Raw genomic sequence first — 20,747 nt, 5'->3', positions numbered from 1 at the left:
GGGGAAAACTTAAAACCTTAAGCATATTAGAAAGTTCCAGCACTTTTCACGATGCACTGATATATATATGTGTACTGCTATATCTGCACTTGTACATCCCCCTCGACTTAACACTATCACGTCTGACGTGGGATTTACCTTCTTCCAGGACCGGGATTTGGACAGGCTGAAGAGGAAATGGTTGAACTCTCTGACCAAACGCCAGGAGTACTTGGATCAGCAGCTGCAGAAGCTCGTCAGCAGACAAGGTGCGGATGTGGCCCCTACCCCATTATAGCTCGCCCACATAAAGCCTACTGCAGCGAGGGTCTCGAAGGAGAGATTCTGGCCGTTTAACCCCTGAGAACCCACGGTCCAGTAATTAGCACCCGAGGCATCTGAGAGGTTTGATAGAGGAAGGGGCTTCCCCTCTGTTAGCCCATCTGTCGGACCCCTCATGTAGGTTGGTCAGGGTACAGATACACGTGGCGGCAAACAGCAGCAGTCGTTTATTTGGCAACAGACCGACAACGCAGTCTTTAGAACTTAGTACACAGACGCGGCCTTATGGCCCGCTTGGGATGCAGATAGTCTCTTTAGGCACACAGCAGGCTTGCTGTTGTGGCTCTAGGGTCATTATCATCACTACATGGAGATGAGCGCTCACAATCTTTAGGCTGGGTTCAGACGGGATGGATTTGCTGCGGAATTTCTGTGCGGATTGTCCGCACGCGGCTCCTAATCCTAGGATTAGCCAGCAAAGTGGACGAGATTTTGCAAAAATCACGTCCACACACTGCGGACAAATGGTACGGAAAGGGTCGTGTGGCACGAAAATTAAATACGCAGCATGTCAATTCTTTTTTTTTTCCTGCAGTGGCCTCTCGCCTCTCTATGGGGAGAGATGGCCGCAGCGGACATGCAGGTGGCGAAGCCGCTCCAAAATCGGCAGCTGCGGATTTCCAGCGGAATTCTCGTGGATTTTCGGTGCGGCCAATCCACAAGAATTCTGCTGGAAATCCGTCCCCTATGAACCCAGTTGTAAGGCTACTAGCCTGTCAGCAGTACAGCAGGTAACTTACTGCGGTTCTTTCTGCTCTCACAGCCAGGAGACTCCAGGGCTTTCCAAACCTCACACTCCTTGGCTGCCTCCCACCTCCACAACAATGGCTCATTCAACCATGCTATTGTGCCACACCCAGCTTCTTGTACAATCAGTACATCCGTGCGGCAGCCTGGGGCCTAGCGAATCCAATATTGAACAATGTTATATACTGTAGTACTGAAGTATTGCAGTATATAGTATAAATGATCACAGGTTCAAGTCCCCTATGTGGTTAAAAAACAAGATGTAGAAAAAGGTATAATAAAATTCTTTAAAATGTAACCTATTCAAAATTAAGTAAAAGAAGAAAAAATAAACTTTCTGGTTCTTTTTTTTTCCCCATAAATCTAATTTGGGAAAACAACATATTTGGTATTTCCGTGTTTATAAGAATATGAACATTTTATCCTACATGGTAAATGCCAATGTGATAGTCATGTGACTGTATGAAGACTGATCCTCTGTTCCCCAGATAAGACTGAAGACGATCTAGAACGTGAGGCTCAGCTGCTGGAGATGCGACTGACGCTGACGGAAGAGAGGAACTCCGTCCTGGTCCCCTCCGCTGGCAGCGGGATTCCTGGGGCACCGGCTAATTGGTAAGAACGTGACCCAACGCTAAAAACCTACATACTGCATTCATCTCCCCCGCTGTAACTGGCTTTACACCCGGTGGACAGGGAGGTGGTGGCGTCTGATGGAATCGGGGCATTAGTGCCGTCTGATATAAAATATACTCACTATTTAAAGGAACGCTCCAGTAAAGACTGATTATGTGTTATGCCTAGTACAGGGCCCGAGGGGGCGGTTCATGACTCGAAGACCACCAAAGATGGAAGTCATGGTTCTGCACGAGGCATGACTAAGTTGATCATATGATTTTCCTAGATTCTTTCTTTAAAAATACAACCTCCAGCAGAGTTTTCTCCAGCTTAATCTGCCACGTTCTAGTCCAGCGCGGGCGCGCATATTTATGGAAGCAGCATCCGGAAGGGTAACACGATTCTCGTAGACTTTATGGAAGATCTCTGATGATCTCCCCAGTGCTATGAATATGCCTACAGTGAGAAGGAGACTAAATGGAGCACGGGTGACACTAGCACTCCGTTCGCTGTCAGTGAGGCTGCCGAAATACCCGAGCGGCACCTGCTTGGGTATTTCCATCGGCCCCATTGAAATGAATGGAGCGCTGATAGTGCAAGCTTGGCCAGGGTGCCATTCACAGTGACCCCCCACAGTGACAGTCAGTGTGGCACGAAAGTCCTGTTCTGGAGATCGGCACTGGTCTCTGCAGTAAGACCCCCACCTACCTATGGATAGGATTAATGATGAAAGCAAGCTGCTGCTGCTGCACACCTCTTGTGTTGGCTTATCCTCCCCGAGAACAAAAAGACCGGACGTAAAGAAATACCGCATGCATGAACCATCTTACCCCCAACTTTTGCTGTCGGGGTATAGTCGGGACACCCCTTCCCCCACACAGTAGATGGTCAGTCGGTCCCACAGAACTCAGCGGGTTCATCTGACATTAATCTAATGTATACAGCCACCTCAAAGAGAAATTGTCATCAGAAAGTGGCCTGTTGTAGGAATTATGTTTTTGCTAAACATATTTTGAGAATTTTTTTTTTTTTTTCTGTTTTTGATGTCACAATCTGTGTTTTAAAAAAATTAAAAAAAGAAATCCTAACAATAATGTATATAAGTGTGTATGTATATACAGTCATTGTCAGTAACATCCCTCCGCTAGAAGTTGTTGGAATCGGATGGAACTTTCTCTGTGACTGTAACGTTGTTATAAGTGATTACAGCATCAGAGCAAAAGGGCCATTTATTGTGGAGAACCGACCCCTCGTAGGGAGGCTCTAGTACCCTGTTGTACCACCGCTAGCCTGGATACAAGATGTGATACGGGCGGGCATGGAGGCTCTAGTACCCTGTTGTACCGCCTCTAGCTTGGATACAAGATGTGATATGGGTGGGCATGGAGGCTCTAGTACCCTGTTGTACTGCCTCTAGCTTGGATACAAGATGTGATACGGTGGGCATGGAGGCTCTAGTACCCCGTTGTACCGCCTCTAGCTTGAATACAAGATGTGATACGGGCGGGCATGGAGGCTCTAGTACCCTGTTGTACCGCCTCTAGCTTGAATACAAGATGTGATACGGGTGGGCATGGAGGCTCTAGTACCCTGTTGTACCGCCTCTAGCTTGAATACAAGATGTGATACGGGCGGGCATGGAGGCTCTAGTACCCTGTTGTACCGCCTCTAGCTTGAATACAAGATGTGATACGGGCGGGCATGGAGGCTCTAGCACCCTGTTGTACCGCCTCTAGCTTGAATACAAGATGTGATACGGGTGAGCATGGAGGCTCTAGTACCCTGTTGTACCGCCTCTAGCTTGGATACAAGATGTGATACGGGTGGGCATGGAGGCTCTAGTACCCTGTTGTACCGCCTCTAGCTTGAATACAAGATGTGATACGGGTGGGCATGGAGGCTCTAGTACCCTGTTGTACCGCCTCTAGCTTGAATACAAGATGTGATACGGGTGGGCATGGAGGCTCTAGTGCCCTGTTGTACCATCTCTAGCTTGGATACAAGATGTGGTACAGGGGGCATGGAGGCTCTAGTACCCTGCTGTACCACCTCTAGCTTGGATACAAGATATGATACAGGGGGCATGGAGGCTCTAGTACCCTGGTGTACCACCTCTGGCTTGTATACAAGATGTGATACGGGTGGGCATGGAGGCTCTAGTACCCTGTTGTACTGCCTCTAGCTTGGATACATGATGTGATACGGTGGGAATGGAGGCTCTAGTACCCTGTTGTACCGCCTCTAGCTTGAATACAAGATGTGATACGGGCGGGCATGGAGGCTCTAGTACCCTGTTGTACCGCCTCTAGCTTGGATACAAGATGTGATACGGTGGGAATGGAGGCTCTAGTACCCTGTTGTACAACCTCTAGCTTGGATACAAGATATGATACGGTGGGAATGGAGGCTCTAGTACCCTGTTGTACCGCCTCTAGCTTGAATACAAGATGTGATACGGGCGGGCATGGAGGCTCTAGTACCCTGTTGTACCGCCTCTAGCTTGGATACAAAATGTGATACGGGTGGGCATGGAGGCTCTAGTACCCTGTTGTACCGCCTCTAGCTTGGATACAAGATGTGGTACAGGGGGCATGGAGGCTCTAGTACCCTGCTGTACCACCTCTAGCTTGGATACAAGATATGATACAGGGGGCATGGAGGCTCTAGTACCCTGGTGTACCACCTCTGGCTTGTATACAAGATGTGATACGGGTGGTCATGGTGGCTCTAGTAACTTGTTGTACCGCCTCTAGCTTGGATACAAGATGTGATACGGGTGGTCATGGTGGCTCTAGTACCCTGTTGTACTGCCTCTAGCTTCGATACAAGATGTGATACGGGCAGACATGGAGGCTCTAGTACCCTGTTGTACCACCTCTAGCTTGGATATAAGATGTGATACGGGCGGGCATGGAGGCTCTAGTACCCTATTGTACCACCTCTAGCTTGGATACAAGATGTGATACGGGTGGTCATGGTGGCTCTAGTACCCTCTTGCATTGCCTCTACCTTGGATACAAGATGTGATACGGGCAGGAATAGAGGCCCTAGTACCCTGTTGTACCACCTCTAGCTTGAATACAATATGTCATACAGATGGGCATGGAGGCATATAGGTTCTGTATGGTATTCTGCAGCATGTCTCTTTACACTTGCTGTAACTAAACCTCTACGTCTTATTGGTAGGTCATAGTTGATCGTGGGGGTCCGACACTCAGGAACCCCTCCTGTCAGCTACTTGCTGGGCTTGCGGTCAGTACAGACAGCGCAGGTAGTAGATAGCAATCAACTTTGCTGCAGCCCAGGTTGGTATTACATTGAATTCAGTGGGAGCTGCGCCAGGAGCACCAATCCGGGCAGCTACGATATGGACAGCACCATCCGCTCCCAACAGCGACCCGACAGACAGGAGTCTACCGATGGAGATACCTGCCGATCAGCTAGCTATCCATTAGCATTGATGGCCGGTCTTGAGTTCAGGTCATCAATAGACCCAGACAACCTAATTAAGACCTCATTTTGCAGGGCAATGAGCGACCAAACCCACGCTGATCATTGCTCCGTGTCAATGTGGCCAGCAGCCGGCTGCCGGCATTACAGCCACGGCACGTTCCACCTTTAGGGGGATGTTCACAATACACCGCTTTTTGGAACCCCGACTAAATGAATGAGTTTTAGTGATTTATTTCTTTTTTTGACTACACGTTTCTGCAGCAGAAAGTAACATCGAGGTAAAATGGACGAACCGTAACGTAGAGGGAAAGCCTCATAAACCAAGGGGAATCAAAAACACACACGTCACAAAACCCGCAACAAACAGTAACTTTGTGTCTTGCGGACTTCAGGACGGTTTATTAACTACCCTGCGGAAATGTCGCAGTGTGTCGGTCCCGTGTGAACATGGCCCAAGAGAACGTGCAGCCGACGATAATGCAATGGGTTGTTCTATGAAGTGAGGTTCTCCCCTATGTAGAAGACTGGGTAACCAGAAGATCGGTGAGGGTCTCTGGACTGTGAATGGGGCGGTGGTCACACATGTACACCAGCTCTCTGGTGGGACTACTGGAGATAGCCGAGTGCTAGAAATGAGCGGAGCTGCTGTACACATGCGGGGTCACTTCTCCGTTCATTCGGGGACCTTCAGGACCCCCACTTGTGATCATTAGTGGTCCCAGAGGTTGGACCCTCATCGATCAGATAATTATTCCCTGTCCTGTGGATAGGGGATGAGTTCATTCCATGGACAAACCCATTGATGAGCAGCAAAACAGCACAGCTAGTCCGTAGGATCGGGCCGCTCGGCTTCACCGCTGCCAGCAGTGGCATCTGCACAGGCCTGGAGGACTTTTCACTCCAAGGGCAGTTTGGCTGTTGCTCGCTTACTCCACACCAACTCTATTCCCTCCAGGAGACATGCAAGCTTTCAGTTCTGCTGTGGTCACCTGACTCCTTCCCATCCAATGGATGACTTTACAGCAGCAGTACAACTAAAAAAAAAATGGGCAGCACTTAGCCACTAGGTGGCATGCAGCCCCCATTAATACCTCTTAATGATGAAATGGGCAACATGCTCTGTAGGAGGGCCACCCCTCTAGACAAGCACCAATCAACATGCTGTATCATCTATCGAAACTTGTTACAGGTAGATTATCAACCTCTGTGATCTCACCCTTATTGCATACTGCATTGAACACAATAAGGCAGTATGCAATAAGCTCCTGAGCTCCCCCTAGTGGTGGCTGCAGGGTATCAGTTTTATCATTTATCTTTATGGGGAAATTTATTAAGACCAAGAAAAAGGTGATAAATCGCCCCCTATATCTGTACGGAGGATTTAAAGCTTTATCAGTGAAACAAAGCTCCGGCTGTTAGGCCGGCTGCACACGATCGGGTCAGATTCTGCACATGGGATCCGGCTGTGATCCCAGCCGCTGACCCCGCGCACCTGCAAAATCTGTAATGCAGATGACCGCGGAGCTTGTAGGTGGTCATGCACAGTACAGTTTTTAGGTTTTTTTGTATTTCCCATGCCCTTGCTAGGTGATGACATGGGGACCCTCAGCCCATCCGCAATGTTAATTGTGGATGGGCTGCGAGTCACATGGCCTCCATTGACTTCAGTGTAGGCCTTCTGCGCGGACTCCGTAGCAAAATAGAGCATGCTGCAAATTTTCCTCCACTCTTATACACAGTTTATATCCACTAGTCTGAAGGAAACAGCGAAACTACATACCTTCCAATGCATGCAATTAGCCGCGGACGCCAATCGCGGATTCCACATCAGCAATCCGGTCGTGTTAAGCCGGCCTTATAGAGATGCCCCCATCAATGCGCTCCTTGTCATATGACCCCTTTCAACCCGGAGATTTTCCGGATTCTTGCAGTAAGCAAAACTATTCAGATTGTAAAAAAAAACAAAAAACCCCATGTCTACGTGTCGGGCCGTACCGCCGCGCCGGACCGGACAGGCATTTCCCGTCTCCCCGCAGGTTACTGATCCCTCAGTCCTGCAATGGTTCGCTCTTGATCTAAATAATTCTGACCTTGTGCGGCGCATAAATCAGCGTTAAGTATCCGTGCACTTATCGCACCCCCTGTGTTAATTATCCCGCTCGCTCCTCACTTAAAAGGAAGCGGTGATAAAACGGCGTTGCCTGGCCGCGGCGCGGCTCGTATTAAACGCCTGCTTCCTTTCAGTCAGCCATCGGCCCTCTGTAATTTTCCAGGCATTAAGAGACAGCAAATTAAAACCGGCACGGAAACCTCGGCATTAATTATACATGAAAGGACCGAGGAGGTGAGTAATGTTACGCACAATTTAGTGGCAATAAACCAGTCGGGCGCTGACATCCCGAATCAATTAGCAGGACATAATAATTACACGGGGAGAGATGTTGGAACAGCGTTCAGGGCTCTGCGCTCAGCAGACCGGCTCCCGTATAGGGGGGATGCACAATGTCTGTGGGGTCTAGTACTGGGCCATACCCTCTTTACTGGTGTCCTTTATAGGGTTAAATTAAAGGTAAGGTATGCATTAGGGGGTACTCAGCATTACCAGGCAAAGATGCATTTCAGGATCCTTGAAAAGCTGGGTGACGCCAATAGATCCACTAATGGTAGTCACTCAGCTTTTCCAGACTATGGTAAAGCTTGCCAGTCATGCAGCGACACCTTTCCTGCCCTCACATGACTGTATTTCTAACCAGATTAGCTCTTCAGGAGTCTTGGAAAGTAGGGTGGCACCGGTATGTATGCCGCTACAGAAACACTCTGGTTGTCCTCCAGCTTTTACAGACCCCTCAATGGCACAGATTGCGCAGTTCTGTAGTCCCTGCTCCCATATCGCTGCACAGGATTGCCTTTCTGGGTCTTGCAAAGTTGGATGGCAACAATAATGGCTGCAGTTTCAGCTTCAGTCAGCTTTTACAGACAAGGGCAAAACTAGCTGGGTATCGCCCAATATGGCTGAAGTTACAGCTAAATAGGGATCGTCACCCAACTTTCCCAGTTTCTGAAATGTCAAAGCTTTTGTAGTTACACAGCAATACACTTTCTGATATTGTATTCCTGCATTTCCAGGCAGATATGCCATTCAAGACTCTTGGAAAGCTGGGTGACACCCAATATGCCAGCTATGGTGGCTAAACAGCAGTTACCACCCAGCTCGTAGAATACGACAGACTACAGAATCGCAACGCTTGCACATTTGTACGTTTATAAGCCATTTGCCCCCACAACACTGCATTTCTATCCAGGCTTGCTTTCCAGGAATCTTGGAAAGCTGGGTGTCGCCCATTATTGCCTAAAATCACTGCTATGTAACGGTTGTCACCAAGCTTTTCCAGACTCCAGAATAACAATACTTGCTTAGTTGTACAATGACAAAATCTTTGCTCCCACATCAGTGTTTGCAACAGACTTGGCATTTAGTACTTTTGGAAAGCTGGGTCACACCCAATTTGATCACCATCACAGGTACACAGGGGTTGCTACCCACTCTTCCTGGACCCTAGAATGGCAGAGCTTGCATAGTTAAACATCTTTGCTACGACAACACTGAATTTCTATCCAGGCTTGCTTTTCAGGAATCTTGGAAAGCTGGGTGTCACCCATTATTGCCCCCAAATTACTCCAACGTAGGGGTTGTTACCCAGCTTTTCCAGACAAAGGCAAAGCCTGCACTCTGTGATCTTGCATCATTGCATTTCCCAGACTTGCCATTCAGGGCTCTTGGACAGTTGGGTGACACACCAATGGGAGAGGCTACTCAGCTTTTCCTGACTTAGCTTGCACAGTTGTACATTGATACATTCCCTGCTCCTACATCACTGCATTTGCAAAGCTGGGTGTCACACAATATGGTTGCTTTCATAGCCCCTGTAAGGGTTACCACCCAACTTTCCCAGACTTTTCAGTGGACATAGCTAAGAAATGACTGAGTAGCATGTTTAGCACTTTGACAATGAGAGCGTGTATTTACTCCAGATTCTTGGCTCGTTAGCGAGATGTTTCATGTTTGTCGTTCAGCCGTTAATCACCAACTTGTTCTCTTTCCTTCAGGACTCCGGTGCCAGGAATGGAAACTCATATGCCGGTTATATTCCTGGACCTCAATGGTATGTGATCTCAGCCCTGTCCTGGTTGGTGTGGGTGATGTCTGTAACCAGTAGTTGTGGAACCCAACTGTAAGGAACTCTGTATCATCTCTCACAGTGGACGATTTCAGCTCCCAGGACAATCTGGATGAACCGGAAGCAGCCGGGTGGGACGCAACACTGACCAGTGAAGAAGAAGACGAGTTCTTTGATCTACAGATTGTCAAGCATCACGAGACTGAGGTGTGTGTTGGTCTTTGAACTGTGTACATACATTACTTATCCTGTATTCTATCCCAGAGCTGCACTCACTATTCTGCTGGTGGAGTCACTGTGTACATACATTACTTATCCTGTACTGCTCCTGCGTTACATCCTGTATTATACTCCAGAGCTGCACTCACTATTCTGCTGGTGGAGTCCCTGTGTACATACATTACTTATCCTGTACTGATCCTGAGTTACATCCTGTATTATACTCCAGAGCTGCACTCACTATTCTGCTGGTGGAGTCACTGTGTACATACATTACTTATCCTGTACTGATCCTGAGTTACATCCTGTATTATACTTCAGAGCTGTACTCATTATTCTGCTAGTGGAGTCACTGTATACATGCATTACTTATCCTGTACTGATCCTGAGTTACATCCTGTATTATACTTCAGAGCTGCACTCACTGTTCTGCTGGTGCAGTCACTGTGTACATACATTACTTATCCTGTACCACAGCACCACTGCAGGCATATTGAAGTATTACACTGTGTCCCTTCACATCAGTTTGTGTAATACAAGACAGTGCGGGTTCTCTAAAGGACACACACTGTCCTTCTGCACACTGGCCAAGAGATTAGGGTCCTGAACATCAGACCCCTCTATTAGCTCAGAACCCCCTAGTAGGGTGCATGGAAGTGTTTTTTCTCCACTAGACGCTGCAGCCCCCTTTCTAAGGATTGTTGGCTTTGGTTACAGGTGAAGGCTGAGGCCTCGTGGGACTGCACCGTCCACAACTGCCCCCAGCTCAGCAAAGGGTCGTCATCGGATGAGCGCGTTTACCTCATTGTCAGAGCGACGGTTCAGCTCAGTCATCCCGCCGAGATGCAGCTAGTTTTACGCAAGCGGATATGTGTGAATGTCTACAGCCGCCAGGTGACCACCATAACTCCTGAAGACTGCCTCATCATGTCCCCCTCCCCCAGATCTCATCTTTCTGTCTGAAGGTTTCTTGTGATGTGTCTTTTGGTAAAGGAATGTTCCTTCCTCTAGGGATTTGCTCAGAGCTTCCTAAGGAGAATGTCTTCAAGAAGTAACATCACAAGCTGCGGCGTCACTGTCGAGATAGTCTCCAATATTCCTGAGGTAATGGCTCCAACACTTCTGAATGCTGATCCTTCTGTTCACCGAGAAGGCAAATTAATTTGATGCAAAGCTGAAAACTAATATTGGGCTTAATGTGATAAATAACACTTAATTCCGGTGAGCTGGGGTACAACATTCAGGCTGTCTAGTGTAAACCATTGTGTCATTTTATAATCATATACAGTGAGAACTCTGAGGCATTACTACTTGCACCTACACCATTTACAGAGAGAGAGGGAGGCAGTGCTATCTGTACCTACACCATTTACAGAGAGAGAGGGAGGCAGTGCTATCTGTACCTACACCATTTACAGAGAGAGAGGGAGGCAGTGCTATCTGTACCTACACCATTTACAAAGAGAGACAGGGAGGCAGTACTTATCTGTACCTACATCATTTACTGAGAGAGAGGGAGGCAGTACTATCTGTACCTACATCATTTACTGAGAGAGAGATAGAGGGAGGCAGTACTATCTGTACCTACATCATTTACTGAGAGAGAGGGAGGCAGTACTATCTGTACCCTACATCATTTACAAAGAGACACGGAGGCAGTACTATCTGTACCTACATCATTTACAGAGGGAGAGTCAGGGAGGCAGTACTATCTGTACCTACATCATTTACTGAGAGAGAGAGGGAGGCAGTACTATCTGTACCTACATCATTTACTGAGAGAGAGGGAGGCAGTACTATCTGTACCTACATCATTTACTGAGAGAGAGGGAGGCAGTACTATCTGTACCTACATCATTTACTGAGAGAGAGAGAGGGAGGCAGTACTTATCTGTACCTACATCATTTACTGAGAGAGAGAGAGAGGGAGGCAGTACTATCTGTACCTACATCATTTACTGAGAGAGAGAGAGAGAGGGAGGCGGTACTATCTGTACCTACATCATTTACAAAGAGAGACACGGAGACAGTACTATCTGTACCTACATCATTTACAGAGGGATAGTCGGGAGGCAGTACTATCTGTACCTACATCATTTACAGAGGGAGGCAGTACTATCTGTACCTACATCATTTACAGAGGGAGGCAGTACTATCTGTACCTACATCATTTACAGAGGGAGGCAGTACTATCTGTACCTACATCATTTACAGAGGGAGGCAGTACTATCTGTACCTACATCATTTACAGAGGGAGAGACAGGGAGGCAGTACTATCTGTACCTACATCATTTACAGAGGGAGGCAGTACTATCTGTACCTACATCATTTACAGAGGGAGGCAGTACTATCTGTACCTACATCATTTACAGAGGGAGGCAGTACTATCTGTACCTACATCATTTACAGAGGGAGGCAGTACTATCTGTACCTACATCATTTACAGAGGGAGGCAGTACTATCTGTACCTACATCATTTACAGAGGGAGAGACAGGGAGGCAGTACTATCTGTACCTACATCATTTACAAAGAGAGACAGGGAGGCAATACTATCTGTACCTGCATCATTTACAGGGAGACACAGGAAGGCAGTACTATCTATGCCTACATCATTTACAAAGAGAGTCAGGGAGGCAATACTATCTGTACCTGCATCATTTACAGGGAGACACAGGAAGGCAGTACTATCTATGCCTACATCATTTACAGAGAGGCAGTACTATCTGTGATTTACAGGGAGGCAGTACTATCTGTACCTACATCATTTACATGGAGATACATAAAGGCAGTGCAATCTATACCTACATCATTTACAGAAAGAGACGGGAAGGCAGTACTATCTGTGCCTACATCATTAATAAAAAATAAGGGAAGCATCTTTTAATGACAGGTATGAGGGCAATACTTTCTTTCCCAACCTCATTTACCCGGAGAAATAGCAATGCAGAGCCATCTGCACCTATATTATTTACAGGGAGGCAGTACCATCTGTGCCTACATAATTTATAGAGAGAGGCAGTACTATCTGTACTCCTATCATTTACAGAGGGAAAGGGAGGCAGTACTATCTGTCCTTCATTTATGGAGAGAGACAGCAAGGCAGTACTATCTGTACCAGTTTCATTGACAAGGAGGCAGTAGTATCTGTCCTTGCGTCATTTACAGGGAGAAGACAGGGTTGTAGTACTATCTGTGCCTACAGCATTTGCAAGGAGAGACAGGGTGGCAGCAGAAATTCCACAGTGATCTAAGTGGCAGGATGCATAGTTCGGTGTGGGGCTGGAGAAATAGCACAGTGCCTTCGTGTTGGCATCTCATTAGATCTGGGTAATAATAGATATCATAACTTGATGCCCTCAATAACAACAATTAGGATTCCACCTTCTCATTTGTAGAAGTCTCCCGAGGGTCCTATCACAAGCAGCGATTCCCCCGTGTGTCCATTGCGGTGGTTGGCGGCCTCGTTGACAGTCGCTCTCCCCCGTTCTTTCTGACGCCGCTACTTTCCAAAGGTTACGCTGTCATTTCACCAACAAAGGCTCCTTGATGATCGCGGCCTCCCACTTATTGTACAGAATACAGATTTCCATTGATTGGGCCGGTCGATACGTCCTGCAGCTCTCCGCACCGGGAAATATCTGTCATCTCACATCTTCACCGCTCTGGTCTACTATCTATTCATCTGTCTGCCACTGGATGCATTACACAGTATAGACATTATGCATTGTCAGATCTAGACAGGCGTGAAAATGCCAATTGTAAGGGGCGGGGCTAAGATGCGCCAAATTTATTAAAGACCTGCACCATTTATTGGTGCAGACTTTTATTACCAGCTATGAGATGGCATGAGAGAGATGTATCTGAACATGCCGAGAGTTGCAGCAAGTATATTGCTTTATGTGCATTGTGTCTGTCACGTTTTGCATCCTTTTGAAACCCAAAGACCCCCGCTAGAGCAGATATGGAAATGGAACAGGTTTTTTTTTTTTCGCATTATAATCATCGCTTTCCATCAGTTGTGTAAATACTCGTACACAACCGCTTTAGGTAGTCGGGATCTAACAATACAGATATGCCAAAAATCTTGATTGTCCGATCCACAGATCACTCAATGTCTGGCATGTAAAGGTATTCTCCGGGACTTTTACTATTGATGACTTATCCTCAGCATATGTCGTCAATAGATGATCAGTGGGGGTCCACCGCATGGAATCCTTGCTAATTCGATGGCTGTCAGTGTGGACAGCACTGGAAACGGATACCGTGTTTCCTCCAAAAATAAGACCTACCCTGAAAATAAGCCCTATTCTAATTTTGGGGGGGGATTTTTGGGGAGGGTTGACAAATATGCCCTACCCTGAGAATAAGCCCTTGCTGCATTACATTTTAAAAAATGGAATATATTACTTAGCAGGTATAGTCCTGGTGCCTCCCGCTGCTCTCTGGAGCTCCGACGTGTTTATTGCAGTCTTTGACCGCTCACAATAGATCGTTTCCTGGTTATGGGATTTATAAATCCCACCTCCAGGAAGCGATGGCTGTGATTGGCTGAGCAGCGCTCAAGAACCAATCAATGCACCAATGTGATGGCTATGTTTGGTTCATCGAGTACTTCATTGTTTAGTTCTTCAACTGCTGCTCAGCCAATCACAGCCATCGTGTTGTGGTGGCGGGTCTTATGAATTGGCCAATCAATGCCTCGGCTCAGTGCGTCGGAACTCCGGAGAGCATTGGGAGGGACCGGGACCTAGCCTGCTAGGTAAGACCTAGTGCCTCTTTTGGGACAAAAAAATTATATAACACAGGGTCTTATTTTGGGGAAACGCGGTAGTGCTATCAACATTGCAGCGGCCTGGTTTGGTACTATAAGCAATTCAATTTAAGCTGTGCGTGCCTGCAATACCAAACCAGGCTGCTGTAATGTGGACAGCGCTATCTGCTTCTAGCACTGTTTAGAACACTGCATAAAAAGGCCCGGCGCACAGCACAACCCTTAGCAAATTAGTGAAGTTAATATAACACCAGCGATAAAACGTCTTTCGAGGCAGGCAGCCTCTTTGCTGTCATCTTCCAAATTACGTCATCTAACCTAAGGGAACACCGCCATGGAGATACTGGGGGCATCTGCTGGACGGAGGCCGGGGTTGTGTTGTAATGTGAGGATTTCCTAACCCTTCCAGGGCCTCGATGCTTCCTCCTCCAGTTGGATGACTGTTCCAGCCTAGTCTTTCTCCCAGCTTAACTGATGAAGAGGCGCTCTGCCTCGAAACGTGTCCTATTGCTGCTATAACAATAAAGACTACTTAACTTCACTAATTTGCTAAAAGTTGCACCATGCACCAGGCTTTTTTTATCCAGTGTTCTACATTGTATTTTATGCCCTACCTTCATGGTAAGGCGCCCACCTGCTTGGCACCACCTCCATTCCATCTTTACTCATACTTTGTGCTTTATGCACCTATTTGGGATTGCTCCACCCATCTGTCTATCTGGTGCTCCACTTCCACTACTGTCCATGCTGAAGGCAGTGCCATGAATCAGCTGAACAGTGGGAATCCCTGCCTATCAACTATGTATAACCTGCCCTGCGGATCGGACAGCCGTAGTAACAGTCCTGGACAACCCGTTGAGGCCATCCGTAGACTTAGGTGGCTGTCTCTGTCTCATACGACCACAATCACAATGTCCTCACAGTATTGAAGAACCACCAATTTTACGCAATATTGAAGCATAAAAAAAAGTGTTACTTTTTGTAGTTTTTAGTGAAAAAAGTGAGTGGGGCTTTGTGGGAGCAGGCGTGGGCATCTGTGCCTAGTCAAATGCACTATGATTCTTGATGCGTGTGTATGTATATATAATATAATATCTCAAAGATTAATATGTGTAGACACAGATTGCAAGAAATTCAATGTATAACTGTTTTGGTTTGCTAATTGGAACCCCTCTGAAGAAGGGGAGAACCGTGGGCGGCGAGGTAACCAATGATGGTTTCAGTGGCTTAAGTAACAAACTACTTCATAGATACTTTGAATGGATCATTAGATCATTTACAATTTTTTTTTGTTTTTGATCACCTTTGAAATTTGCCTCTCATCGTCCGAGCGGAAAAACCAGTTAACTCTGTATCCCTCCAGGACTCCCAAGGATCAGAGGATCGGGAAGCCCTGGCAAGAATGGCTGCAGACGTGGACTATGACAACTCCACAGCGTACATCGAGAAGTATTTACGCAGCGTGTTGGCCGTAGAGAACATCCTCACCCTGGACCGGCTGCGGCAGGTCTGTACCATTTGAGCTTTCATTCTTTTGCAGTCGTACGTATGGAGCATCTTTGTTAGGTCCCTGCTGAGGTTGGTGGAACTTGAGCAGACTCCTAAGATTGCTTGTTTTAAGGTTCTACCACTAGAACAGCCATAAAAAAAGCTGTTGAAGATGTCCCCCGTAAACCCGGTCACGAGTTACTGCATGGGCATCCTTGATCGTTGGCCAATTGACTGATGTCCAAGGCCGAACCATTACACATGTTGAATGCCGAACCGTTACACCGATAGAAGAGATCTCAGATCTGGTTTGCCATATGGTACGGAACTGGTGTGTGACTACAGAGGATGATTCCGGAACGTGTGTCTGTGGATCATCTGCTCGGGTGGAAGGTCCTATCCGAGTAGATGGGACCGTGGCAGAGAGGATTTGTGACTTGTGTATGTTCTATGTGGGCACTTCTGGAGTATTTATCCGGTGTGCTTGTTTTATAAGCACTGCTTTATACTTTTATTTGACTAGTTTTTGAGTTCTTCTTCATTTGAGTAAGGCCGCTTTCACACGGCCGTGAAAATCACGCGAGATTTGTGCGTTGCGAGACGCAGAAATATGAACCCCATTTCTTGGATGGGGTCAAATGCTTGAGCGTTTTTTTTTCTTCTTTTCCAGCATCGCATTGCAATACGAGAAAAAAATTGCGGCACGGCATCGCCCGTTGTTTTCAACGGAGCCGGAAAATACATTGCATGGTGTGCGATGTGAGGTTTCCTATGAAAAACACTTGCTGATCCTCAGGCGCGACAGAGGAACGCAACTATACTGAAGTGATGGTAGGCATTTTTGACACAAAAACGCCTTGCATACGCAGTGATATTACACAAGTGCGATAACGGGCAGAGTTTTACGTCCCGATATCACACATGACCGCATGAAACTAGCCTAATGGTGTGAGCCTGTATACATGAGTGTGGTACTACTGTCTTATCCAAACTAACATAGGCACTGTAGCGGGGGATGTCTGCAAGGTGGCTCCTCTATGTACATTCTAGTGTATGGGTGGCTTATGCAGAATGACTGTCAACAGCATCAGCGTCCCACAGTCATCCAAAGCCGCCGGCCTCATAGACTCCTAGAATGGTAGGGAAGGGGAAGGGACCTCCAGGGTCATCGGATCCAACCCCCTGCTCAATGCAGGATCGCTGAATCATCCAAGACAGATGAAGTGTTCAAACAGAGACTGAACAGACCATTGAAGGAGAACTCCCCACCTCCCATGGCAACCTGTTCCACTTATTGATTACCCTCACTATCTAATATCTAATCTGTGTCTCCTCCCTTTCAGTTTCATCCCATTGCTTCTAGTCTTTCCTTGTGCAGATGAGAATAGGGCTGATCCCTCTGCACTGTGACAGCCCTTCAGATATTTGTAGACAGCTATTAAGTCTCCTCTCAGCCTTCTGTTTTGCAAGCTAAACATTCCCAGATCCTTTAACCGTTCCTCATTGGACATGATTTGCAGACCGCTCACCATCTTGGTAACTCTTCTCTGAACTTGCTCCAGTTTGTCTGTCTTTTTTTTTTTAAGTGGGGTGCCCAGAGCTGGACACAGTATTCCAGATGAGGCCTGAATAAGGAAGAGTAGAGGGGATAATGACCTCACGTGATCTAGACTCTATGCTTCTCTTAATACATCCCAGAATTGTGTTTGCCTTTTTGGCTGCTGCATCACATTGTTGACTCATGTTCAGTCTATGATCTATTAGTATGCCAAGTCTTTTTCACATGTGCTGCTGCTTAACCCAATTCCTCCCATTCTATATGTGCTTTCTTCATTTTTCTTGTCCAGATGTAGGACTCCAGTGAACAGGCAGTCATTTATAGATAAACAATTGCCTGTTCTTTATAGTTTCTTTCCTCATTATCAGACAAGAACCAATGAGAAACCCCTTAGACACTCTAAAAATATTGGAAACAGAAGGAATTTACACCCTGTCACACTAAATTGGATATGAAGGAACGTCAACATTTTAGGAGGCTTCATCTACAGAACATTCCTGGACTGATTCTTCAACACATGAAACACACATCCGTCCCCAAGACGAGAGATTCCCCTTTGTTGTTTACTGCTCCTCCAGAAGTTTTAGTTTTACTTTTTGCCCTAAATTCTAAGCATTGGCGGCGTTAACGTGTTTCACTCCCCCCTTGTCATGCAGGCTTTCTGTCCCATCGGCAGAGGATATCGAAATCCATGCCGTTCCAATGAAGACAAGTGCAGGTCAGTGGAAGACAAGACTAAACGGAGACTTGGTACCAGACAAGGCTCGTGCGTACCACCTCCGAAATGTGACCAGAGTAGAAGAGCGTCGGCCCCACCGATACTGCAGTTGAGCTGGGACGATGTAAAGCCAGGAGGAAGGAGATGTATGGTGCCACAAAGCAGTAGTCCGCTTCACGGTACAGAAGAATATGACACCGATTGGTTTGAAGAAGGGGACTTGTTTTCGGCCAACAGTTAAGACGACTGAGTTTTCTGGAACCTGAACAATTTTTGATGTGGACTTAGAGCCTTAAAGAGAGCCAGATTCCCAAAAGGATTGGACTGAGAATAGTCGTCATCACTCATTGACCCACTTGTGTTGTTGCCTAAGCTTGGCTCATATTGGAATGGATGCCACTGAAGGACTCCTTCGTTCCATGACCATAGTGCAGAAGATGTGGACACTCAAGCCCTGGAGACTTAGGCACCCATAAGGTCTCTCTTCCTATGAGGACCAATACTGTAAATGATGCATTATAGCTGGGGGCCCTTCTACAGACTTTGTACTGGGGGGCCCATCCACTTCATTTTACGCCTCTTCCATGCTTCGCACGGGTCAAAAATGTCTGTGTTAATATAGCCAGGTTTTGCAAAAAGTGATCTTTTTACCAAAAAGTGGACTACATACAGGGAATGTGTGTGAAAGATTGCAAAGTGTATGAAAGTTCATAACCTAATGGAGCATACAGGAACATATCAGCTCATCGGACTGCTGTGCAGTTATTATATCTTTATGATAACAAATCATTCAAAACATTTTGGGGTTCATTTATTTTTCTTCAAATAGTCTCCTATGGTGCTATTCAGGATTCTTTAAAATTCCAGTAGATTGCTGTGTACAATATACCTTCAGCCACTCTTTAAAACCAAGAGGGGGTCATGTGATCTATAATTGCGGGCCAAAGAAAGAGGAGGAGCCTTTGGGGCGGGGCTTAGTTTTACTAGGCCCTGATTGGTACTTTAGAAGCCCATGCAACAATTGTGCCTGCTGATTCACATTGCCTAGGACATTGAGCAGATTTCGTTAAGCTGATGGGCTTTCCTTATAGTGAATGTCCATCCCTGAATACCATTAACCCTTGAACTCACAGGAGATGTTTTACGTGATAACCTTGTAGTCTCTCTGCAGACATATTTAATGGAGTATTTTCTATGAAAAAAATAGATATTGTATTAACTAAGTTGTAAAGTCATATTTGGGGAGGGTTCTCACCTCTGCTCTGTGGGCATCAGAGCTCATTTACAAGGGTGCCTATGTCGTCTTTAATTGTTTATATCCATGCCATGGCATTACTTGAATAGTGCTGCTAATCTGAGGACTTGCCTATTAGAGCGTTACGACCGCTGTGTGCTCTTTGCTATAGTGTGTGGTATGCAATTCTGGCAAAAGTACTGAAAATGATCATGCTCCGAATGAACCAATAAAATATATCCGCTCTGCATAATTATTGGCTAAACACTGTGTATCAGCGCAGCGGTGAAGGAGTCAGTGTAGCAGCCAGCAGAGTTTTAAATGTAGCTTTACAAAGTGACACAACTTATGGGGGTTTCACATCTGCATCGGGGATTCCCCCCTTATATGTGCTACAAGCCTGAGTGAAAATATTTTAATGGCTAAACACCGATATGTGCAGGTTTTTCATATACAGGAAAGCCGCAATATTTCCCTTCATCATTTACAGAGAGAGACAGGGAGACAGTACTATCTGTGCCTACATCATTTACAGGGAGACAGTACTATCTGTGCCTACATCATTTACAGGGAGACAGTACTATCTGTGCCTACATCATTTACAGGGAGACAGTACTATCTGTGCCTACATCATTTACAGGGGGAGACAGGGAGGCAGTACCATCTGTACCTACATCATTTACAGAGGGAGACAGGGAGGCAGTACCATCTGTACCTACATCATTTACAGAGGGAGACAGGGAGGCAGTACCATCTGTACCTACATCATTTACAGAGGGAGACAGGGAGGCAGTACTATCTGTGCCTACATCATTTACAGGGAGACAGTACTATCTGTGCCTACATGATTTACAGAGGGAGACAGGGAGGCAGTACTATCTGTGCCTACATCATTTACAGAGGGAGACAGGGAGGCAGTACTATCTGTGCCTACATCATTTACAGAGAGAGCCAGGGAAACAATACTATCTGTACCTACATCATTTACAGGGAGAGACAGGGAAACAATACTATCTATACCTACATCATTTACACAGAGAGACGGGAAGGCAGTACTATCTGTGCCTACATCATTTACAGAGAGGGGCAGTATAACCGTACCTACATCATTTGCACAAAGACAGAGGGCAGTACTATCTGTACCTGTATTATTTACACAGACAGGGAGACAGTACTATCTGTACCTACATCATTTACAAAGAGAGAGACGGAGGCAGTACTAGCTGTACCTACATCATTTACAGAGGGGGATACAGGGAGGCAGTGCTATCTGGACCTACATCATTTACAGAGGGGGATACAGAGAGGCAGTACTATCTGTGCTTACATCATTTACAGAGAGAGACAGTACTATCTGTACCTATATCATTTACACAGAGAGACAGGGAGGCAGTGCTATCTGTACCTACATCATTTACAGGGAAAGGGAGGCAGTACTGTT

The 20,747-nt window shown here is 46.5% G+C and overlaps 1 protein-coding gene across 3 annotated transcripts in view; it reads left to right on the top strand.

Moving 5' to 3' along the window:
• Nucleotides 1–20,747, top strand: part of KIF13B (kinesin family member 13B) — a 206,348-nt gene that overhangs the window by 142,114 nt on the left and 43,487 nt on the right. For 2 of the 3 annotated variants that reach the window (XM_066594892.1, XM_066594888.1), the window contains exons 27-33: nt 149–248; nt 1,557–1,683; nt 9,247–9,302; nt 9,400–9,524; nt 10,254–10,430; nt 10,548–10,640; nt 15,672–15,815. In XM_066594892.1, the coding sequence (XP_066450989.1) occupies nt 149–248; nt 1,557–1,683; nt 9,247–9,302; nt 9,400–9,524; nt 10,254–10,430; nt 10,548–10,640; nt 15,672–15,815 (822 nt within the window). Of the gene's footprint in view, nt 1–148; nt 249–1,556; nt 1,684–9,246; nt 9,303–9,399; nt 9,525–10,253; nt 10,431–10,547; nt 10,641–15,671; nt 15,816–18,010; nt 19,340–20,747 lie in introns of those variants that run through there. The other variant, XM_066594894.1, reaches the window with a different exon arrangement.

This window comes from Eleutherodactylus coqui, chromosome 1 (genome assembly GCF_035609145.1).
Source record: "Eleutherodactylus coqui strain aEleCoq1 chromosome 1, aEleCoq1.hap1, whole genome shotgun sequence".
NCBI lineage: Eukaryota > Metazoa > Chordata > Amphibia > Anura > Eleutherodactylidae > Eleutherodactylus > Eleutherodactylus coqui.
The sequence above is the reverse complement of the archived record's forward strand: the minus strand, read 5'-3'. Positions and strand labels throughout refer to the sequence as shown.